A 25,798-nucleotide genomic window follows, 5' to 3' on the forward strand; every position below is an offset into this window, starting at 1 on the left:
ACGTGTTGAACCTAATTTTAGGTACTAGTATTTTTTTGTATTTTTTTCTCTTTTTCTTTTAGCTAAAGTCTTATTTTAAAAAATATTAATATATTCAGGTTTTAATAAAGGCAATGTCACAAGAGGAAATTTTATGTTTTGAAAAATCAGGAGAAATTACTATTGCTACTCATTCGCCCCTTAAAATTTCCCATTAATATCTCTTAAATGTTACTTTCCATAAAGTCATGTATATATAGATTATAGAATCACTATTTTAATGTTTTGCACACTGTTACCGGTGATATTAATTTGTAATTTTTTATATTTAAAGTGATACTTATCATAATTATCTCATATTTTTTTGGTTCTTTGGAGGGTGATTGTACATGAACTAGTATGTTAAAATTTGGTTGCTAGGTACTTTAAACCTCATTACCCCATTCTTAAAGTTATTTTTGTTTTTTTCGGCTTATTTTTACATATTGGGATTTGTTGGTTTATGTGAATCTGATGGTTGCATTATTCAAATTAGTAGCACTTGTTGATGCGCATAGTGTCAAGCAAAGTAGCTCGGATGTTGTGAAGTGTCACACCCCAAAACCGAGAACGGCGGAAACGTTCTGGGGCGGAGGACGTCATGTAAAGTATCACAACACAGTATAATAGTAAACAAGCAAACAACATCATCCATTGCATTAAGTATATAATTTTAATACAAGCGTGTTCTGTACAGTATAGACACCAAAATGTAAATCAAAACAAAGAGATGAGTCCGGAATGCGCTCCATCTTCTCAAAAGCTGGCCTCGGTACCTGTCTACTGATGACCTGAGAATACAAGTTATTTTGAAAGAGTTTATCAGCATTAAAGCTGGTGAGTTCATAAGTATTTAGTGTCGGTGTTTGTATCAAAATGTTTGAACGTGATTTTGAAGTACGAGTTTGTAAACATTTGTAATAAAAGTATATGAATGTTTGTAAAGGTTTGTAAAAGTTTGTAACTCCTAGAAAATCCTATATTTTCTACTAAAAGTAGCCTTCTACCAAGGCATAACTGTTTTTTATATTCATTTCTTGTAAAAGTGTGTAATTTTCCCAAGTGTAACTATCATTATCAAAATATAGTTTGTACATTAATGTTCAAGTGAAAAGATCACTAAGTATATGTAAAGGGTAAATTACTGTAGTACTGTAGTGTTGTATTATAGGAACTACTGTTGTACTAACTACCTTAAACCGGATTTATATCAAGGTATTATGTGATTAATTGTACCATACTATCGACTTTGAAACACGACAATGTAAGTCGTAAAAGGTATGACGTTTGGCACCTGCAGACCTGTAGGTCCGGTTGTAGCTAGCAGCAAGGTGTAGGATAGTCAATCCAGTATAGATCTATACACAAACTCACGCTCTCTCTACAAGAGACTCTGGCTACAACTCGGGCCATGACATTGAAGGCATGCTCCGATACAGTGGATCATATTTATGTTAATGTATTCATGTATATGCAATGTATTGTTACTCGTTCTAGTATCGTTGTATATGTTCTCTTTTTAGTATAGTTGAATATGTTCTCCTTCTAGTATAGTTATATATGTTCTCATTGTAATATCATGTAAATGTTCTTGTAGTAATTAGTATTGACTCATGAATGAACTGACTCCTCGTATGTTTCGTGGAACTAAAAGTAGTAAGTAGTATAACCCTAAACTATACCTATTATAGTTTATTAGTAATTTGAGGAATGAATGAATGTACTGAACTAAGATGTAAATCTTTATTTCTATACATATACACATAATATATAAGTAAGGATTCAACGACACTCGGACAAACAACCGGGTACTTTAGGACTACAACCAAACGAGGAACAGGAAGTAAAGTGGGTTATTTCTCCTAAGTCCTTCAAACCTTATTTATATAACTATATATGTATTAGACATGGTTTTTAACAATATATGAGTTTAAAAACATGTAAAATAGTTTGATAACAGTTTAAAGTCATTTGCTTGATGAAACGGTTTGAAGTATGATAAATCTGTTTGCATGTTGGTTGTTAATCACATGTGATTGATCTAATAACTTATCATGATTCAACTTGTATTCCCCCCCCCCCCCCCCATAAAAACATTTAAAACATTTAAAACATTTCAAAGGTTGATTAATAGGGGTATGAACTCACTTGTAGTGAGTGGTTTTGATGACAATGTTGGATCAGTTGCTAAGTGCCAAGTGGTGACTTGAGTATACACGCGAATCCTATTTAGCATATATTGATACATATATGAATATAATTAGTGTTTAAAGCAACTAATTATTGAATTGGGACCACCTTAGGGACTAGTAAACACTTATATTGAAGTGTTACAATCATATATGATTGTACGAAGGGTTATAAGGCTATACAAGAGAGTGTATGGCCAAAATACACACTAAATGTGTGTGTGCGACCATGTGTGCGGCCAGGTGTGCTGCCAGAAAACATGGCGTTCTTGGTGTTCATGGTGTTCTTGGTGAAAGATGTTACCTTTCTGGATGATACTTGAGAGGATTTTCGGGTCCATGCTTTGTAGAAGTGTAAGAAATTATCAAAAGACCAAGGATAGAATATATAGGAGGGTGAGTGCGGATGGAGGTGTGTGTGGTTGGCCTGTGTGCGGCTGGCTGGCCACACACTCTAGTGTGCGGCCGCACACACCTGATTTGGTGTGTTTGGCCCGATTTTCCAATGCCACACCCAATCTAACCCATCCTCCGACGTGTATCTCAATTATACTAAGCTTTAAGCACTCTTTTAGACCCAAAACTTCATTATAAAATAGCAAAACGAAGCTAACTGTAATAACAATGAAGAATGAAAGCTAGAAATTTCGGGTTGTCACATGAAGGTGGGCAACAAGTTCTTGTAGTTCAACTATTATTTGTTGATAACTTTCATCCCTTTCACATTTGATGTATTATATTTGTCTACTATTAGAATGATTATTTGTATGACATTAACTTTTGTGCAATGGATTGTATTTTTTGTATATGATATTTTATTTTCTATTATGAGACATGAAATGCAAATTTAATTTGAAAATTAGTAAATCTATAAATAATTTTTTTTTAAATTCAAAATTACGATACGCAAATATGTGTGTCATCTTCATTTATGACACAGCCTTTCTTGACAGTAGCTCTAATGATACGCGTTGCGTGTCATAAATGCGTGTCATCTATAGACGACGCGCAAAAGTGTGTCGTCTCTCATTATGACAGGGCCTTCCTTGACACACATTTGCGCGTCGTCTGAGCGTTTTACGACACGCATTGCGCGTCGTAAAAGGTTGTTTTTCTAGTAGTGTCCTTCGTCTTCTTGATCACTGAGACATTCATGTCCCATGACTTTAGCAGTGACTTCAGTAGCTTCTTGTTGATTCCTTTGTCCTTGTAGTTGTACCCATAATGGCATCCAATTCTTGACGAGAGGTCATGTTTTTAGAGTCCATTTGTTTTTGTTTTTTTTTAATTTTCTTGATTAAATGAAAATAAGCTTGAAAAGAAAGTGTTGTAACAAAGAGAAAGTTTCACGGTCAAGATGTGTTCACAGCCATAATCAGTTCTCGGTCGTACACGCTTTCACGGTCCAATCAATTCACGGTTTAATGAGTGATTTACGGTCAAGCAATGGATCACAGTCCAAAGGTTAATCAGTCAATAAATGGTTCACTGCCAAATAAGATGATCACGGTCAAATAAGATGATCACAGTCAAATAAGATGAATGGTTCACCGCCGTACACGCGTTCACGGCTGTAAACACTTCAACAGGTATAATCGTAAATGCCCAGAAACAGATGAATTTAAGCTGATCTTGATTCCTTTGTCCTTGAACTTCACGGTCGAATGCGAAAAAACTAATAACCACTTGAACAAACACAAAAAACGATGAAGATCTCGAACCATAAACACCACTTGAATATGTTTTGACACCGGTATGGCTCTGATACTAACTGTAAGCCCCAAATTTGCTTGATGTATCAACTAGATCCAATTGATGGTGCGGAATCCAAATCAATTGGATTATGCAAGATAAAAATAGAGAATAAGGAGAAGAAGAACTTGATGAATCTATGATGTATTCAAGATATGAATGATGCTCCTTACAAGAGATTCACTTTCTCTCTCTAAAAACACCTTGGTTTACACACACTTAGCTCCTCTCTTGACCGTTAAATCCTTCTACCACCTAACATCTATTTATATGGAACATGGGATGTGAACAGGTTCACGGCCATGAACCAGTTCACGATTGTAAACACCTACATGGGTTGTGAACCCTCCTAACTGCACACACCACATGGAGCGAAAACTATTAAAGCCTAGAAAAATAAAGTATAAACTATATTTTTGGCCCAACATCGTGAATCTGGGGATGTCACAGTTGGTATCAAAGCATTAGTTTAAGCGAACTAGGAATTTGTAGGATTTCTAGACTTAAACTTAGAATGCTAAGCGATGATTGTGAGACGAGTGTCTAATATATTTTAGGCAATACACCTGAATAGGCACGAGCACTAGCTTATTTAGGGAAGATGCCTAACATGCTTTTATGTGCTAAATGATTTATGCTATAATATACCTCATATGTTATATGATGTTATCGTTTGATCGGGTCTATGGTTTGTTGTCGACCGGATCTGAAAATTTATTTGTTCAAATTTTCTTAACGTTTAATTACGATATTAGAACTGGCATGTAACTTTTCAGAGTGATAAGGAGGATTACACGTCTAAACCTTCCTCTATCTATATTCTCAACTTGATATGTTGAACGCATTCTTCCGTGAGCATACCGTTATGGTGAAAACTCGTAGAAGATTGAGTAAACAGAGGAAACAAGGAGGTTTATGATAGTGAATGACACCTATCAGAAGATATCATAAGAGTGGTATCTTGCCTTTAGAATACATCTGATAAAATAGCAGTACGTCTAGAGAAGTACGATACATCCGAATGTACACATTTGATTGGCGGGATGATAAAATGACTGGTGTAATTCCTAAAGTTTTCCTATCATTTGGCGTTTCCACCACCTACCGAGTTGAAGCAGAATCGATGATTGCAAATACGCATGGAAGAAGCCCTAGTAGGGTCTAGGGAAAATTTTATGATAGTTTGAACACATCTGTATGTGTTAAAAATTGTTTTTTTGATAATAACTTGGAAAACTGTGAGGCAATAATTGGGACTAGTATGAGTAGGTGTGAAAGGTAGTAGAGGCCTATACTACCGGAAGCATAGGACTCACACTTGGATAAGGGAAAGTCACAAGGTTACTAAGGCGCTAGTAATTGATTCCGTTTTATTCATGTATGTCGTTACCATCGTTTGGGTAATGAATAAGAAGATGATTGTTATTCCGACCCTAATGGTCATATCAAATCGAGTCCGACTAAGATGAGCATGTTATGTGGTTCAGAGAACCAAGATCGATGTAACATCTGACTTAAGACAAACGATTGAAGTGAAAGATAATCAAAGCAATCAATAGAAGTATCGCGATCGCTGTTAAAGTAAGAGCTTGTAGCTAGAAGTGCTACATGCTAGAATGAGATTATATCACATGAAGGAAGGAAACCTTCCACTCTGGAATTTGACTCTAAAAGAAAAACCTAAGTCTAAGCATTGCATTATACGATGAGAGGTCACTAGAACATGACCCATCGGTCTATTATGGTAATCGAAGGAAAGAACTTATCTTAAGTCTTTTAAGAAGAAGAAGAAGGAGTCTCCAATAAGGATCAAGTTTGTAGCTCTAAGGTTACAATTGAAAGTCCACCATAGTATGAAGGACGGGTGCAAGATAGAGCACCGTCAGCAATCATGAAGTCCAAGAGATAGATACTCATTTGAAAGGAAAAAAGAGTTACGATTATTACCTAGGATGAAAAGATAACATACAGAGTCATTACACAAGCCCTGGTTTGTTGATGATTCCGGGACGTAATCATCCTAAGGGGGAGATAATTGTAGCGCCCGCAGATTCGGGATAGTCAATTTAGAGACAATAAGCGTCAAAAATGACTTTATGATAGAAGATTATTTAGAATGAATAACCTTAACCAAGTTATAGTATATGTCACAAAGGTTTCGTACATATAAAAAACGCTGAAAACTGAGTTATAACGAAGAAGTTATGACATGTCGAAGTTTTACGGCTAAACCAGCACAACATCGCGTAACGTAAAAAGTGAATGTTTGATAAATTACTTTTCAGACTTAGAGATCTAAACGAAAGTAGTAGTATATGTTAAACCGAGAACATACATAAAAAGAACGTCCAAATCTGAGTTTGTATACGGAGGTTATGATTTTTCTAAGATTTAACATAGTAGTGCACAACCCAAAATTCAAATTTTAGATCGATCTATTTTTAGCCAGCACAACCTAAATGAGAATTGATGATCTCGTTAATAGGAACTCAACGATATAAAGACAGTCGAAAACGAACATCGAATGAAAAAGTTATGAATTTTTAACGGATTTTAACTGTTTAAGTCTATTAAAATTTAACTTTAAAAATAAATTCAAAATTAGTTGACGGAGTCTAAATAAAAGTTATTGATCACGTCGATACCTACGCGTGGATATAAAGAACGTCAAAAATGGAGCTCGTATGTAAAAGTTACGGATTTTAGAAGATAATTAGTTTTTAGAGTAACTAATGAGCGACACGTGGCGCTATCTAAACAACTGTTTCCTCACCAAGGCTTCGAACCAAACTCAGCCTATAAATAGAAGCGCAAATCACCCCAAAAACTCATACATTTCCCATTATCAATTATAGCATACTACTTTTGCATACATACCTATATATATATATATATATATATATATATATATATATATATATATATATATATATATATATATATATCTCCATTCACCATTGTCAAAATCATTATCATTTTATAAAATTACCAAACTTGACCACAAAAACCTAAAATTTTATCGAAGACAAATCATATACAAAAAAACATATACACCAAACACACATAATGCATGCATATAAACCAATATGATTCTTTGAACATGCAAATACAACTTTCATGTAACAACATGCATATACAAATTTCATATAACAGGTTCATATACAAATTTCATATACAGTTTTCAAATAAAGCTGATAGAGTAACAAAATACACATCATACATGCATAACAGAAAAATTATGCCGGAAAAATCAATTGGTGGTGTTGTAGTGGCGGCGGTCAGCAGAGAACAGCTTTGTAGTGGTAGTGGTCGCCGGAGAACAGCTTTATTATGGTGGTGGTGGTTGTTGTGGTGCTTAGTCAAGTGAATTCAACAAATAAGTAGAGGAATGGAGGTCACAATAGAAAGCGATAGAAAAATTATGCTGGAAAAACGCACCTGTAGCCGAAAAAATCAACCGGTGGTGGTCACCGGAGAACAACTTTGATGTGGCGGTGGTGGATGTTGTGGTTTAAATAGGTGAAATTCAATGAATAAGTAGAGGAATTGAGGTCAGAATAGAAAGAGAAAGAGAAAGGAGGCATACCGTCGCCGGAAATTGATGTCGGAGAACTACCTATCGTTGAAAATCGATGTATGTCTCCGGAAATAGATGAACAAATCCGACGAGTTGGTGGTGGAGGCAAGTTGAAGTGAAAAACGTCGTAACACACCAGAGATATAATGTCGCCGTCGAAGAATTCGAGAGAGAAAACGATTGCCTGGAATAGCTGATTCAGGACGAAATCGAGCAAAAGGGGATCAATTTCTTGCGGCGGCACCTTTACCAGCGACCCCAGACCAACATGTTGGAGGGAAACGAACACACAATTTTCTTGTGATTTTTGGCTTTCGGATCAAGTTGATATCGTAGGGCCAAGATCGCTTGTCACATGGGTCACGCAAATCGAAAGCAATAGCAGCGACGCCGACGTCACAAAAGGTGTCGTCGCTATTACATCCACGAGAGTGGATCCTACCCGTCGGATCATGTTGCAAATGTAGCGCCAAGATTGAAAGTAGCGTGTGTTTGTCGGATCACCGGTGGATATCTTTAACGACGAAATGAGGTTTTAGTGGCGACACCAGGCATGTCTCGTTGATGTCGTCGTTCCCTAATACTCGTTTTTCTTGTTGTGATTACATGTGTTTAGTTATAACAAATTAGGCGGAGAACTTTATAAATCAGTTAACTAAAAAACCTTTTAAAAGTAATTAGGGAACGAAAATGTCTAACTTACCATGTTTTTTGATAATTTTTATAAAAAATACTTATATAAAATAAAATCTACAGCTTTTAGTAAACAAAACTTAAATTTGTCACTTGTCACTCTATTAAACAATCTATTATACACATGGCATCTTTTTTCAAGTATATTTGTTTGACTTTCAAACACTCCCAAAAGTTTTGTGCCCAACACACTCATTATAAGTTTACCAATCAATATACATACCATATATAAATATTTGTTTGCAATTTATTGTTAAATAACCCGTCTTTTTATTATTTAAAGTAGAATAGTAGATGGTTTGTGAATAAAAAAATTGTTGTTGATTTGTGTTTGAAAAAAAAAAAAAAAAAAAAAAAAAAAAAAAAAAAACACTTGTCAATCACAACCAATCTTTGGGCCCTCGGCCCTCCCCAATTTTCGTTTAATTAAGTTATCCCTACACCGCTTACCACCAAATTCCCCAGTATCGCATCCTACATTCCTACTCATTTGCAGCGTCAGTCATCCCCTCAAGGCGAACACACCATTCCTGCTAGAATCCACTTTCAATCTCAACCCTTTGCTCCAACAGACCTTCCATTTCCCCCCACTTCGCTCTCCCCTAATCAAATTCTCATCTGGCGACAATAATGCTTTCAAATCAAACTACACTCCTTACAAGATGATCAGACATTACCCCAAAATAAGAACTAAATGCTTCTTTATTATCCCCAAGCCCAAAGGGAAAACGGCATTGGTGGAAACAGTATTCGGGAGGTTAACGATTTGAAAGCGAGTGGTGTAAATGAAGTGATTTGGAGATCAATAAAAAATGTCGTGAAGGCCTTACAAAAACCGGTCACAACTGGAGTTTTGTTGGGTTTGTTGTTGCTTTACGATCATCACCATGGCTGCGTTGCTTTGGCTGCTTCCGGTGGAGTTGGGCCAGCGTTTGGAGTTAGGGCAGCGGTTGGACATGACTTAGGTTTTTGCGCGATCATGATGATATTTGCAGTGCTGGCTTACCGATTTCTGACTATTAACAATAAAATAAGTGTTCTTAAGCTTCAGGTATTATATTATGCTCTTTCAACAATTGCTGATCATATCTACGCCATATATAACCTCAATTCAAGTTTCAAATTTGATCCATCTTTATTGCTGATTCTGTAATGAGTAACTGTTATAGTGTTATCCATTGTAATTTTTTCAGGTTGGATTGTCGGATACGGGTAAAGCACTGCAAACGGATCTCAATCGGATTGCACAGATAAAGGATCACAATCTGGTTTTTCAGATATATAATACATACGATCGTGAGGATTTGAGCTACATATTACAAGGTAAAGAATGATGTTTACATGATATATACAATTTGGATTTAAGAAGCATCACAAATATCACTCATTATTTATCATTAGAGCCTACAAAAATTATCGTGTTGGGTTGAGATTTTTACTAAATTGAATTATATCAGTTAACTTAGGACAAAGCAGTCATTTTTTCAAAATATAAAAACTTGGTCATTTTTGTTAACAACCTTGGTCATAATTGTTAGTTTAATTAATTTCCCAAAAAGCAAATATAATTCTATTTTCTCAACCTAGCATGTTTCATACACTCCTCAATCACGAACAATCTATCTTTATTTGTGATTGTATTTTTTTTTCTTAAGATGAAAGTCGTGCCCAAAATTAAAGTGGAGTTGGGGAAAGCAGAAGTAGAGTTACTAAGAAATTAAACATTTCCAATTTTATTTGAACAATTTATTTGTATATGTAATTGTATACTCTTCAAACTTTGAAATTTTTTTTGGGGTTGTTTATGACTTATTTAAGTAGGTGTAATCATTTTTAGTACTATTACATTTTAAAATTTAAATGGGTCAACACAGGTTCAACCAATGCATTTAATATATAGGTTGGTTTGGGAAAAAATAGATAGGTCAGCCCAATGTCAACTCATTTATCTTGCAGGTTAGGTTAGGTTAGTTAGGCTAGAAATCTCAACCCATTTATTTAAAAGGATTAGTTTGGATTGAGATTTTCAACATATTTAATAAATGTGTTGAACTCGTACCCAACCAAGTCATTTCTAAATCAGGAAAAACTTCTATTAATCTTGACTCTTTAATAGTTATATAATTTTTGTTAGTGATTTTAAAATGATTTGGTTTTGGTTGCAGAGACAACACTAGCTCTACTTCAGCATCCTGAATATTGCATCTCTGGTTATTCCTCTGCATCAACTTCACCTGTATGGACTTCACTGCCTCATTTCTCAATCTTTTTTGATAATTGGCATTAACCGATGCTCTTCTCATTAGTCGTAAGGGTATAAATAGTACAAGAATATCCCTACAATATAGGAATTGTTATACATCACAATATAATTTACATAAATAAATATAGACTAATATATTCGCTTAGAGTCCCCCTCAGTCTGATCGGGAGGTTCACGGACGCTTAGACCGGAACAAAAGTCAAGGAAGAGTTGTCTTGGTAGTCCTTTGGTGAAGATGTCAGCGTATTGGTAGGCAGAGGGAATATGCAAGACGCGAATGTGGCCAAGGGCTACCTTTTCTCGTACAAAGTGAATATCCATTTCAATATGTTTAGTGCGATGATGTTGCACATGGTTGCTGGCAAGATAAACAGAAGACACGTTATCACAGTAGACTAGGGTGGCTCGTTTGAGAGGAACACGGAGTTCTAGAAGAAGATTTCGCAGCCAGCAAGTTTCAGCCACCACATTAGTGACCCCTCTATATTCTGCCTCAGCACTAGATCTAGAAAGAGTGGGTTGGCGTTTAGTAGACCATGAGATGAGGTTATTGCCAAGGAAAACGCAATATCCAGAAGTGGATCTTCGTGTGTCAGGGCAACCAACCCAATCAGCATCAGTGTAGGAGACAAGCTGATCCGAGGTAGATGGATAAAGATGAAGTCCAAGTGTCTTAGTGCCTTGTAGATAGCGGATGATACGTTTGAGAGCATAAAAATGGGGCACCTGTGGAGCATGCATAAATAGACATATCTGTTGCACCACATACGATATGTCGGGACGTGTGAATGTGAGGTATTGAAGTGCACCAGCTAGGCTTCAATAAAGTGAAGGGTCAACAACAGGATCCCCGATATTAGCACTTAATTTAGAATGTGTATCCACGGGCGTTGCAGCAGGTTTGCAGTTCTCCATGTTGGCACGTTTAATGATGGTATCGGTATACGATTGCTGACTTAAGAACATGTAGTCAGAAGTGCGCTTGACTTTGATGCCAAGAAAGTATGTAAGAGGACCAAGATCGGTCATGGCAAACTCATTTTTAAGAGCAACAATAATTTCCAATTGAAGCTTGCTTGTCGAGGAGGTGAGAACAATATCATCGACGTAGAGAAGTAAGTATGCGATATCTGTGCCCCGTGAGAAAGTAAAGAGAGAAGTATCACTTTTGCTGCATTGAAAACCCATACGAAGGTGTGAAGCAAAGCGTTGGTACCAAGCATGCGGTGCTTGTTTGAGCCCGTATAAAGACTTGCGTAATTTACAAACGTACCCAGGGTAGGATGGATCACTAAAACCTGGAGGTTGGTGCATAAACATTGTTTCTTGTAGGTCACCATGAAGGAACGCGTTTTTGACATCAAGTTGCTGAATCTCCCACTTACGACTGATAGCAATGCTCAAAACTGTTCGTGTAGTAGCCGGTTTAACAACCGGGCTGAATATTTCATCACAATCAACCCCAATTTCTTGAGACTTGCCATTAACAACAAGTCTTGCCTTGTATCTTTCCAATGAACCATCTGATCTGAATTTATGGTGGAAAAACCAATGACACCTGCTAATATTAGCATTATGTGGGCGGGGTACTAATTCCCAAGTTTGCTGTTTAAGTAAAGCATGAAATTCTGTTAGCATAGCATCTTTCCAATTTTGATCATTCATAGCATTAGCAATATTCTTAGGTAAGGGAGATAATGGTTTAGTAAGTAGATTAAATTGTAATTTTCGTTTGACAATACCACTCCTGGATCGTGTTTGCATGGGGTGATTCGGTTGATTTAGTGGAAGTGGTGGTGGGGATGGGGGATTAGGTATAGGTTGAGGTGGAGATGGTGTAGGAGTGGGTATTGGTTGGAGTTGTATGGGCTGTATGGGGCTGTTATTTTGTGTAGGAGTAGAAGGTGAGGAATGTGGTGAAGAGATGTGGGTTGTGGTAGAGGACGTAGATGGGTTATGTGGCTCGGTGGGTGTTTGTGTAGGCATGCGAGTGGCAGTGGGTGTAGAGGCTGTTTGTTGTTGATAATAAGTAAGATACGGGGAGGTGGTAGTGTCATCGAATACATCGTAATGTTCAGTCTTGTATTTGGAAAGATTTTGAAAAGGGAAAATATTTTCTTGAAAGGTGACATGTCTTGAGATTATAGGTTGTGATGAGTTGAGGGGAAGACAAATGTAGCCGTGATGGTGTTCTGGGTATCCAAGAAAAACGCAAGGTGTGGAGCGTGGGCTCAGTTTGTGCTTGGCTTTAAAGGAGAGATTAGGATAGCAAAGGCATCCGAAGACCCTTAGGTGATCATAAGTAGGCTATCGGGAATATAGGATGTCAGTGGGAGTGTAGTTTTTGATGGTTGTAGAGGGTAAAATGTTGAGGAGGTATGTTGAAGTGGCAAGAGCATAATGCCAAAAAGATGGGGGTAAGGATGCTCGAAGAAGGTGAGTGTGGAGCATGTTGTTGATGGTGCGGATTATTCTTTCAGCTTTTCCGTTTTGTGAAGATGTGTAAGGGCAAGAAAACCGGATGTGCATATCGTGATTCGCACAATGAGAACGAAAGGCTTGATTATCAAATTCGTGTCCATTATCACATTGGAATGTTTTTATTTTTTGGTTAAATTGAGTGTGTATGTAGGTATAGAATTGAGAGAAGATGAAGTAGACTTGAGACTTGGTTTTTAAAGGAAATGTCCATACAAAGTGGGAATAGTCATCAAGTAGAACTAAATAATAATTATGACCAAGTTTGCTTTTGACCGGTGAAGTCCAAAGATCCGCATGTATAATATCAAAAGGAGAATAAGTAACCGAATTTGATAGATTAAAGACAATCAGCAATGTTTTCCCAAACTACAAGCATTACAAAATAAATTGTTCTTAAAACTAGGAATAGAAAAACGACTAGATAAAATCTGAAGGACTTGATTATTTGGGTGACCAAGAAGATCGTGCCACATAGTGGGTGACACAGTATGAAAGACCATGGGCTGATGCTTGACAGGTGCTGATTGTGTGAAGGGATAGAGCTTTCCAAAACTATTACATCTCACGATATGCTTCCCCGTGTTGAGTTCCTTCACAGAAAAACCAAACCGGTCAAAGGTGACAGAAACCAATTGTCTATGATGAATTTATGTACTGACACAAGGTTCTTAATGATTTGAGGGACATGGTATACGTGGTTTAGTTTAAGGGAAGGGTGAGTGTTGGGTATGTGAATATTGCCATGACCAAATTGGAATTTGATGACCGTTACCAACAAGAATAAACAATGGTTTACGTAAACGAACAAAGTTGGAGAATTTACCTGTGTCGTTGGTGAGATGAGAAGTGGAGCCCGTATCCATGTACCATGTGTTGTCACGTGGCTGCTGGAGTTGCATGGTGTGGAAGGCAGATTCAAGCTCGGTGGGTGTCATAGGGGATCCGTGCATAGGGGATGAATCGGCAGTGTAGTGGGCTTGTTGGGTGGGGAATGGGGAGCTTGGTTGTTGTCTATAAGTGGGTCTTGGTCCAAGTAAACCGGGCTGTTGCGGAGCAGCAGTGGGAAAGGGTGAAGGTGGCGGAGTCCACTGAGATGTTTGATACCAAGGAGAGGTGACATAGTAGACGTTGTTATGGTACCCACAACCACGTCTGCGGCCCCGTCCTCGATTGTTATAGCCCCGACCTGAAGAGCGACCACCTCGATTGTTGTATCCGCCACGTGAATTACCACGACCACCATTAGAAGAGTCATGAGTTGGATTCGAATAAGGGGAGAGGGCAGGGGAGTTACTTCGCTGTGTGGTGAGAGCTTGGAGAGCAGGTTTATCTTGTTTAGCCCTTCAAGTTTCTTCAATGATGAGTTGAGAGCTAGCTTTGTTAAAAGAGGGGAGAGGGTTGGTTTGTTGGATAAGTGTAGCGACTGTGTCATACTCACCACGGGGAAGACCTTAAACAAGTTGCAAAACCATCTTGGTGTCACTAATCGGGTTACCAACATTGGTGAGTTGGTCCGATAGGGCTTTGAGGCGGTCACAATATTCTGTGACGCTAGAGAAGGCCTCAAGTCGGGTGGAATTGAAGAGTTCCTCGAGGTATACGGCTCGAGTGGCAGCATTATCTTGGAAGATTTCTTTGAGTCGGCTCCAAAGTTGGAAGGCAGTAGCACCGGGTTTCATAATCGCGTGAATGAGCTCCTGCGAAATAGTGCTGTAGATCCACTGTTTTACAATTGCATCCAGTTGATCCCAAGTAGCAGAATCGATATCAGTGGCTTTGGGGTGGGTTTTGTCTATGTGATCAAGGACATTGAAAGCACGGGCATGGATCTGGAACAATTCAACCCATGAAGAATACCGATCATCATTGCGATCGAGGGTGAGGGGGATAGAGTTCTTGATGTTATTGACTGTGAAAGCCGGGTGGAAGACAGGTTTTGTGACTTCGTCGGTGGTTGCAGGAGGCATGATCGATGATTGAGAGATGAAGGGGGAAGAGAAGGGATCGATTGATTAAGGAGCCGCCGGGAGAAAAAGAAAACAATTAAGTAGGGTTTATTGAGGCTCTGATACCATGATAATTGGCATTAACCGATGCTCTTCTCATTAGTCATAAGGGTATAAATAGTACAAGAATATCCCTACAATATAGGAATTGATATACATCACAATATAATTTACATAAATAAATATAGACTAATATATTCGCTTAGATTTTTCTTTTTACTTGTTCTTTCTAGATTAAGTAAAAAAAGAAACACTCATACAAAGTTCACCTGATTAACGGGTTGTATTTTCCCCAATAAAGTTCATGGGTAAAGTGGTTGAACGCCAATGATATAATTAAGTGCTCAAGTTTTTGTATACATAACGTCGTTTTTTTTTATACCGAATCAACCGAGATTAAATGGCCTTTTTATTCTTACAAGTGAAATCATATCCCTATTAAGTACATTAAGTAATAAAGAAACAGCACCTTAGTTTCCATGTAGCAATACTATATTGTAAACCAATTATGTAACACGAAGTGCATTGTTAATATTTATTACATTTTTGGAACATTGAATGTTTGGATTTTGGTCTTAATTTGCTAGGTGCATAATGGGAGGAGTGTAGAGGAAGTTGAGAACCTATTTGATCAACTTTCCATTGAAGAAAGGGGTAAATTTCATGTGGATACCCTAGTCAATGTCAACAACATCAAAATGTGACATACAAAAACTCAAAGAGATAAAGACTTCCATAAAGAGTATATTGTGGTCAGTATTTTTGGCTTCTTTCTTTAACTTTCTCGGTCAAGTTGTTCTTTCTGCATTAAGTCAATCAGAAACACTACAATATAGCTTACCATATTAAGTCATGTTCTCATTAACCGGATAGATTACAATCATTGTGGCTGCTAAAGGCGGACATAAACTGCCTCCCATAAATAGCAGTGCAGAATTAAAGGAAGCATTGCAAAAACTGGCGACTATCCCTTTGAATAGTGTTGAGGTGGGACCTATGCATATTTTTTTAGCCAAAAAATCAGAATTTTTTTTACCGTTGGATGTGCTAACTATTTGGTAAATCTACAGGCAGTGGCCGTGTTTTTGACCCCACAAAATGAAAACGATACTTTTATGGAACAAAAGTTTCTTGAAAATTATCCACTTTTGCACCCTCTTTAGGTAACTTGTTTTGATGATTTCAACAATTTGTACATGTTTTATAGGTGATGGTAACTGTATGCTCGAACGTATGATCATGAATATTTTCATTTTTATTTTTAACAGGATGTCACCCTAAGGTTGAAACATGTGGGATTCGAAGCACCTCTACATTTTGGACTGTTAATATTTGGATATGTTTGTTTTGAAATCATAGTTAGACATACATTTTATTGAAGTTAAGGAGAGTTAAGTAATTTATATTTATTCTCAATTGGCCCCCCTATTTCTAACTGCTGATCCACTGACCTACGAATCTACTACTTTGTTAGGTGCTAGTATTTAGTTGGTGCTACTTTGTTGGGTGCTAGTATTTAGTTGGTGCAAACTGCTGATCCAGACTTGAGATCTACTGATATGATGGTTTGCGGGGTTTGGTGACTTTTTAATTTTTTTTTTTTTGAAAGCAGTCGTGACTCCGACATTGACAACTTCCAAAAAGTTGTATTTTATCAACCTTATCCACTTTGTGAGAATAAATAGAAGACATACTCCATATTTTGGCTCTCTTTGAACACACCACATACTCTATAAACACTACTAGAAACTTGAGTTTCAGCTACGGATTTTGCTACGGATTTGTTTTCTAGCAAAATTTAGACTTATAGCTAGGGAATTACGACAGATCTACCATGTTTTTGATATGTTTTTGATAGTTATTTTATTTATTTAACATGTGGAATATTAGTGAGGATTTACCGAGGGATCAGCTACTGATCTCGCAAGTATTTATCGATGCACCACTATCCCTCGCTAATCAGTCGAAAAATGAAGGGCCTTAGCTAGGGTTCAACGACGGATAAAAAAAATTGCGCCAGCTGGTACGCGTTTAGCGAGAGAACGTCGACGGAAACTATATTTTGGGTACGTGCGTTTTGTTTTTCTATCGCCAATCTCTAGCTGAAATTGGCACAACCCAATTCCATCTTCACGAAATGCATTGAAAATTCTGGTACGCGTTTCCTTCCCTCCAGCTTTATCACTCTGGACTCTGGACATGATTTTTGAACAAATGACGACATAGAAGTTCCCTTCAATCTGTTAACCCAATTCCATCTCACAATCTCTGTTTGAACAGATGACAGCACTACTCACCGGATTCCGGCAACCTCCACATTTTTAAAGCTGAAAGTATTCTTCGTTAACTTTCCGATTCAGGTAAATCTCATCCCTCTTAGGTTAGTTTTAGTTCAATTGCACAATATACTTTGTTAGGGTTTAATTTCTCATTTTTTCTTTTTCAATCGATGTCCCTCTTATCTCTCCGCATTATATACATGAATCACCTTGAAAGTTAGAATTAGAACTTGATTTAGGGCTTGATTCATCATAGTTTGTCATCCAATTTATGAGAATTTAAGGATTCAGGAACACCAGTAGCCAAAACCTTTAGGTTTTCCCCAATTCTCTTTCATATTTAGGAGGTGGTCTCTTCGATAAGTCCTATTCCCTTTTGAGGTCTTGAAGTTGATGTGGTCTCTCTGATAAGTCCTATTCCCTTATGAGGTCTTGAAGTTGATGTGGTATTGAATCATGATGCTGACCTCTACTGCCAGTTGCTGCTTCACTTGGAGCCATGTTAAGGCCAGTGGTACTTGTCACAGGAGCAGCATCAGCATATACAGATTTTGAAGCCAACACTCTCATCTTCATGCATCTATCTCTCATCAAACCATGTTTCATCTTATGCCCTTGCATCCACACATTTTCACAGATCCTCTCAAGGGCACAGAATCATAATCTTCTTCTACTTCATAGAAAATTACCAAAATACCCCCCGAAAGACTTGTTATAGGATGCTCACAGGTTCATCATCTGATTCTGATGTTTGCAAACACTCTTCTGGATTGGCATAAAAGTAATCTTCTTCTTTGGGTTTATCTGAAATAACCAATCTTTTTGTGGGATTTCCCATTCTTTCTTGATGAACTTGTTTTACGGAAATGGAAAATTCATCCCAATTTAAAATTCCATTTGTGTATTTGTCTATTAAATCCACCAAAAGTCTCTTATCCAATAGAATTGTCTTCTTGAATCCCAAAAATCTGAAAAACCATTTTCACATAATTAATTAGCTTCATTTCAATTCCAAGATAGTGTTTTGTTTGCAACAAAGGAATGGAATATGATATGTTATAAATAAATTCACAATTATGAATTAGTTTTATTTGTATATATATTCTTTAATAATACCACTTCCACTTGTGTTTTTAAAAAATTTCAAAACTTTAATTTATTAATTTTTACTTTACAAAAGTAGGTAGAAGTATTTTTTTAATATTATAATTCTATTTCAAGATTTCATGGTATGTGATCTTACATTTTTTTGTTAACAATTTTATTAAATCATAGATTTTTTTTTTGTTCTTAGCTACTTGAAATACATATAATGAAATAGTTTAGCTACCTAGCTTTTTTATAAGTATGTAGGGTATTAAATAATCTCAAGGTTGACTAGCATTTACCTTTTTCTCAAGGTTGATCCCACTTTTTCTAGTAACATTTGAGACTTTTATAAGCAAAATAAGAGCATTTCGAATCTCCATGTAAAATAAATGACCAATTTACCTTTCAGCGTACCTTTCAGCACAAAAGAACACATTCAGAGATAGATTACAATGATTGGATTATATCTATAGGTGCACATCAACCAAGCCCAAAAAAACCTTCTTAGGTCAGGTCAAAGTCCTAGTGTTCAAAATGAAGGACTGAGGTAGATTCCAGACCAATTATTATCTGTCCAATTCAAGATAACAATAACATAAGTAGATATATTATGTGTTCAGCAAGCAGGTGCTTGATGAGAGAGAAGATACAGGATTCAAATAGTAACATAACATAAGTGATAAATGACCAATTTGGGATTCTATAAAAGTTAGCTTAAAATGTTTTGTTTCTTTTTTGGACTGAATGAATTGTTTGAATACAATAAATGACCAATTTACCCTCTGTCAATAAGTGATGTCTTTCGACTACCTTTTCATATGAGGTTTTACCAACCAACCTATTAATATTGTGTTAACATACAGGGAAAGTGTTTGAGTTTGACAATTTGTCAAATATCTTAAATACCCTTTGAAAATGAGAAGACAGGGGAGTGTTTGGGATATATAGCCCTGTCCTAAAACCAATGCAAATGTCAATTAGAATGGTGATGAGATAGGCTATACAAATGTTTTATCATTCACAATGAATAAGCTTTGCTCATAGTACCTATTATACTTTTAATACTTTAAGTATTATACTTTTGACCAAAGTCTTTTGTGCAAATTTCAGTTCAAATTATTATAAATATAAAATGTTATATGATACCATTGTCATTCATGTTGCAACATTAATGTCACTGTTTATATTTCTATTTTTAATTCTTTTAATAACATATAAAGAACTTTTTAATTTTGGGGAAAAAAAAGGTTTCTTAGCTGGAGAATCACAAGTAAGTTTTAGGAACAGTAGGATCCTCCACCTCATAACTTGTCATTTTTAAAGTGCAAAAAGTATTGCAAACCCAAAGATATGCCCCTAAACTTATCTCTTAGCCACGGGTTGACTTTCTGGAACAAAGTCAACAGGCTCGCTTTCTGTATCATTGACCTGTGACTGTGATGCAGCAGTGACTCTGGCTTTCTTGTATCTACTTGAACTTTTCAAAAGCTCAGCCATTGATATGTTCTTCAACCCGCTCCTATCATATTATACAAGTTCAAATGACCATTTTACCCTTAAACAAGAAATGGGAAACTGTATATCACCAAACTTACTGTGAGTTCATGTTGTTTCCACCACCTTCATTTCTTTTCACTTCTAATACAAATTCAAAATACATGATTATAAAAAGAAATAAAAATCAATGCTTTTTTATGTGGCATAAACTAAAATTAGTGAAGAAAATAAATAAATCCAATCACCATATCTTCTGGAGTCAATGTTGGAATCACTTTCCCCTGATGATGATGGATTTCTTGATGGAGTTCGTGTGCTGGAATCTGAGTTTCAGCAGAACTATCATCACTGTTATCCCCAAATATTGTTCCAGGTGTACCCAAATATTGTTCCAGGTGCACATTTTTCTTCATGGTTTTAATCTTTTTTGGACTTTTCAAAGACCTGCCAAATGATTCTGATTCTGAGCTTGAGTCCGATTCACCAAATGATTCTTAATCTTTGTTGTCATTTTTTGGGTTTTTACTTTAGTAACATTAGGGGCATTTTGGTCTTTTGCTACACCTCCATCTGTAGAAGCTTCTGGAATCTTCTTTGAGGACAAGGCTTTGTTGTTTTCATCTTTTTGTTGAATAAAAATAAAATATACCTTTTTTGCCCTTGCTTTAACCTTCCTCTGTTTTTGCCTCAGTTTCTTCTTTTGTGAAGCAGGCATTTTTGCCAGCTCAACATTTTCTTCAGTTGATGATGTCGGAGGAAAATCATACAACTTGATATAACATCTGTATAACAACATTAACTAAAAAAAATTAGGTACAAGAAATTAAAATATATAAAAAGTTATTTTTCTTGAAAAGATTGTATGGTATTACATTAGATAACAAAAGATATGCAAATGAAACTTTAGGTCCCTGTAGTTTTAATATTCCGGAATTATATTTTTAGTCCCTGTAGCTTTAAATTTCAGGAATTACATTTTTGGTCACTATGAAAGTGGGAAATAAGCAAAAGACACTTTTGGTTCCTATAGTTTTAGTTTTCCAGAATTATATTTTTGGTCCCTAAAGTTTTTAGTTTGCAGGAATTACATTTCTGGTCCTTGCAGTTTATTTTTACAAAATTACATTTTTAGTCCCTATAGTTTTTAATTTGCGAAAGTTAAATTTCTGGTCCCTGAAGTTTTAAATTTCTGGAATTACAATTTTGGTCACTATGAAAGAGGGAAATAAGCAAGACACTTTTGGTCCCTATAGTTCTAGTTTTCTAGAATTATCTTTTTGGTCCCTGAAGCTTTTAGTTTGCAGGAATTACAATTTTTGTCCCTGTAGTTTTAATTTTCCAAAATTACATTTTTAGTCGCTATAGTTTTTGGAATATGATTGCATAGTTATAATAAAAATAAGTATTTCATATAGTATAATTGTAGTTTCCAAGGATGCTTTTAGTAATGTGGATATGATTGCATTATCTAATTTCTAAATAGTAGTTATATATTTGGTTGTAGCTAGTCATTATGTCAACAAGTAGTGATATAAAAGGTTAGATCATGGGCATCTTAGCACAACATATCATGCATCCGTCAAAGGATTTCTGGATGTTTCTGTTGTTTCATATTTTTTTACTATAATAGGAGGCTTATGAAAGTGCTATGGTGGCTAAGTTTGGTGATGATACTAGTTGCCACCCCCTCTTGGATAATGAAACATGGTGTGATGTTTCCGGAGGAGTCAAGAAAGGAAGAATATATGGATTTGGATCTGTGCGAGCTTTTTGGAAGGAACATCTAGTACAATAACATCCCAAGAGGTACTTTATAAAAATTTCCTATAATATCATTGTACTTACAAAGTTTCCTATCATGGCATTGTACTTACAGAGTTTCCTATCATCGTACTTTAGGTTGTCTATGAACGTGTACGAAACGAGATGCGTGGGGAAATGGATGCTAAAGCTGCAGAAATGGAAGCTAAGCATCAACAAATGCATGAGGAAATGGATGCCAAAGCTGCAGCAATAGATGCCAAATAACAACAAATTGATGCAAAATGTGAAGCAATGGAGAAGATGTATGCAGCCTTGTAAAATATGATGAGAAATTGAAAATTAGAGGTAATATGATGTTAACCATTAGTATTTGATGTTTTTGAATGACTTGTTAACCTTTTGTATTTGATACTTTTGATTGTTTTGAATAATGTTTTATAGGAATGTGAACCGAAGATGATTGGATGGACATGAAATGAAGAGAGCAGCTAAAATGTTATTTTGAAATTGTGTTTTGTGAAAACTCATTTCCCGATGCATACTTTGGATTTCTTGGTGCTAAAATGTTATTTTGAAGTTAAACCTTTGGGAGTTTGATGTTATATGGATAGTTTTGGTTTTGGATGTTTTTTGAATGATACTTTGGTAAACTTTGATAGTTTTGGTATTGTAATGTTTGGTTGTATTGTTATTTGATGTTTTTAAGTATAAAAATTTGATGATTGTAGTATTTTGTTCTTTTAGAATCATAATAAAAAAAATGATATTACAAGTTCGCGACGGATTGGTGAGAATAAAAAAAGTATTTTAATGCATCAATTTTGCGAGGGATTAGCTACGGAAAAAATATCATGTCTAAAGTTTGCGATGGATCAGCGACGGAACAAAAAAAAATTAATGTATAAATTTTGCAAGGGATTAGCTATGGAAAAAACCATGTCTAAAGTTTGCGACAGATTAGTGACAAAAAAAAAAAGAAATCAGTATATAAATTTTGCAAGGGATTTGCTACGGAAAAAACTGATCATTGAAATTTGCGACAGAAAAGTGACGGAATGATTTTATCAAATTTTGTCACTAATGCCCTGAGTAAATGTGTTGAGTGACATTTAGCGACGGATATTCTATCGCTACATTTGTCGCAAGGAAAAACCTCTCCGTCGCTAAAACCCTCGCTGAGAAATTACCCACCTATTAATTACCTATGGAGTGAGTCCGTCGCTGATCCATCGCAAACAACATTAGCAACGGATACTTCCGTCTCTAAAACCCATGTTTCTAGTAGTGAAACTTGTTCTCTTTCTGTCCATGAATTGTAAGTGCTTAGACAGATTATCCTAGATTAAATTTCATGAAACCCAAACAATTAGGGTCGAAATATTAATCATGAAAATTTGAACATACATGATTTATCAAAAATCCATATTTTGATTACCAATATGATCCTTTTTTCTACCCAATTTTAACAAAATTAAAAAAAGTTAAAAGTCAAAGACTTCAAAAAGTTAAAAGTTCCTAAAAGCTACTTGACATAGCTTTTAGATAATTTTGTTAAAACTATAACCTTAAAATTTGTACCTTGGAACGGGGTTTTTTCATTAATTCGAGCTTTTAAAAGCTACAAGTTCAAAACATTGAAAAGTGTTGAAAAGCTCGTCGAAGGTATCATATCTAACATGGTATCAACAATAAGTACCTCATATTAGTTATACATAGTATGGAATTATCCCCTCATTAATAACCTTAAACAATTACTTGGAGAATGATTCACCTTTGACCCTATAGCAATTGAAAAAACGCCTCAGGAAGAATTTTTTGTAGGCTAGTTTCTGTATCTGACATTAAAATGTGCCTTGGGCTATATTCGTTGTGTTTTTGTTGGACTTGGTTTCATTGACAATATTTTAGGTCAACTATCTAGTATATATATCATCTCTCTCTCTCTCTCTCTCTCTCTCTCTCTCTCTCTCTCTCTCTCTCTCTCTCTCTCTCTCTCTCTCTCTCTCTCTCTCTCTCTCTCTCTCTCTCTCTCTCTCTCTCTCTCTCTGTGTGTGTGTGTGTGTGTGTGTGTGGACGTAGCCGATCAATGAGAGACTTTTTGTGAGGTCGACTATTTGAAATTAAGCTTGTAAATTGTTTTATACCATCGAAGAATATAGTTTTTTGAGTTAAAACATATCAATCCCTTTTATTTTACTAGATGGCTTTTAAGTTTTGGGTTTTGCACAAATAACCCTCTTTACTCAATAATGTTCTATTTTACAACTAATTATATTTATCCTTCAATTTTTTATTAATTTCTGACTAATTATTTTGTTTCAATTTAATCGCGAGTTTATGAATGAATGAAATCAGTTGAAGGAGCGGCCAAGGATGAAAGCTTTGATTGCGTAGATTGATGAATTGTAGTATATTGATTTTATTTGATGTTATTGTTAAATATATTTTTTCCTAAATAATATGCGTGCTTAAATATAATATAACAAACAAGGTAGAAAAAATTATAAAAAGTTTAATAAAAATTGTTGTAGAATCAATGTTCTAAAATGTCCGTCATGGTTTCATCAAGCCACGTTATGGCTCAAGTGATACTGACGTCAAACCATAGGAATGTCATCTTAAGTCATATGTATATATTAGCAGAGAAGGCATTTATGGGGGATTGCGGTCTGAGTGAGCAATCAGCCGATGGAAGAGATGTTACCTTCTGTGACCTGATGGGTGCTATTTGTGTTTCCTGTGGGAAGTAGGAGAGGCATGAGATTCCAGTTTTGGGTTTAGGAGTAAACCATGCGGGTTGACATTGATGACGATTTTTCCACTAGAGTATCAGGCAGCATGTTTGCCACGAGGAAATGATCTACCATGAGCAGGTAGTCAGGGGGGACTGAGATGGTGAAGGACCACATTACACTCTAATTGAGTATAGTAAGGCGTGTGGTAGCAGTATCAGCGGGTGATCCAGTCGAGTATATCAAAGCGGTGGCTCTTCTGTCTATGATGAGTATTGATTATGGTAGTGGAGTCCCTATTCTTGTGATGACTCATGTGTTGGAACGGGGGTTGAGAAGTCAAGGATGGGGAGTATGATGATTTATTGTTTCAGTCGAAGAGTCACTGATAGTACTGGACAGTTGAGATGTTCGGTATTGGGATGGTATGAGACTTCGAATGGCTAGAGGCAGTCGTAATGAGGAGTTCCTGAGGATTTCTTCGGAGATTTAGGGTAATTGAGGGTTCTTGATCTCCGCGTGGGGAGATCATTGGGCGTTGTGTGGCAACTTCCAAGCGTAGGTGCGATGTTTCTGGTGTAACTCGTCTGTAGGGTAGATTGTTGATGCATCAATTGGTGATGGTCTGAACCCTAAGTGGGGGAGAATCGGGTATTTTATTGAGGGAACCAGAGATTCGTGCAAGAGCGGTTAGGGGTTGGATGCAGAAAACCTGCGACTCGAATTCATGAGACCAGGGTCATTGGTGATCAAGGGAAGGTGTAGAGCGAGGTAATGCATGTGTATATGTCTGAGAAAGGGATGGGTGTCTCCACGGCAGGTGGCCAATGGTCAGGAATCTGGTGGTGGCCAGGGTCGTTTCAAGTGGAAGGCTCGTAATGGTGGTATGAGCAGTTGAGAACTTCTGGGTCGAATTATGCATTGTATATGCCCTTTTTGGGGAGGATAGAAGATTATCGAACAGCCAACTCCCGGGCCGGTATGTGTATTCTTGCTTGGATTTTGAGCAGTAGAGGAAAGGGTTTCGGAGGATCATCAGTGTGTTCTGAAGCGTTAACACTTTCCTTGTATTCCAATTGAGTGTTGGATACACGGAAGTTGCGCATTAGGTAAAATGAAGAATTAATTATGAGGTTCAGAGGAAATGTTTTGTTGTATATGTATGGTGCTGGGAGTAGGAGATCAGTGGTAGAGGCAGGACATTCTGATGTTCTGTAATGATGTTCCGTGGTACCCGTGTATAATGTCCCGATTTCGGAGTTATTTAGAATCTTGAGTTTGATACGACTAGTGGTGTATCATGTATCTACGGTTCCAGTGGGAGCCCTTCGGGTATTGACATCAAGAGGGATTATTTAAGGAAGTAAATCTCCACAGAGGTAGGTACTTTGTTATAGCGGTTGCCGCCAGATTCTGTGATGCATATTTGGGACAAGTGTGTGTAGCTATCTATGATAG

At 36.5% G+C, this 25,798-nt stretch overlaps 1 protein-coding gene across 2 annotated transcripts; it reads left to right on the forward strand.

The window, feature by feature from the left end:
• The first annotated feature begins 8,701 nt into the window (after positions 1-8,701).
• LOC145087012 (FLUCTUATING-LIGHT-ACCLIMATION protein 1, chloroplastic-like) lies at positions 8,702-22,281 on the forward strand. 2 transcript variants are annotated; one of them, XM_079024904.1, is made up of 11 exons: positions 8,702-9,280; positions 9,423-9,552; positions 10,395-10,465; positions 15,567-15,731; positions 15,853-15,966; positions 16,050-16,142; positions 16,248-17,133; positions 17,260-17,339; positions 21,475-21,650; positions 21,744-21,953; positions 22,050-22,281. In XM_079024904.1, the coding sequence occupies exons 1-4, from the start codon at positions 8,924-8,926 to the stop codon at positions 15,681-15,683; spliced, it is 675 nt and encodes a 224-aa protein (XP_078881030.1). In that variant the 5' UTR covers positions 8,702-8,923; the 3' UTR covers positions 15,684-15,731; positions 15,853-15,966; positions 16,050-16,142; positions 16,248-17,133; positions 17,260-17,339; positions 21,475-21,650; positions 21,744-21,953; positions 22,050-22,281. The 2 variants fall into 2 exon arrangements, with proteins under 2 accessions (XP_078881030.1, XP_078881032.1); XM_079024906.1 differs by having other exon boundaries at positions 21,478-21,650.
• The last annotated feature ends 3,517 nt before the right edge of the window (positions 22,282-25,798 follow it).

The sequence above is a fragment of the Lactuca serriola genome, chromosome 2 (genome assembly GCF_051521515.1).
Source record: "Lactuca serriola cultivar US96UC23 chromosome 2, Lser_US96UC23_V15, whole genome shotgun sequence".
Taxonomy (NCBI): domain Eukaryota; kingdom Viridiplantae; phylum Streptophyta; class Magnoliopsida; order Asterales; family Asteraceae; genus Lactuca; species Lactuca serriola.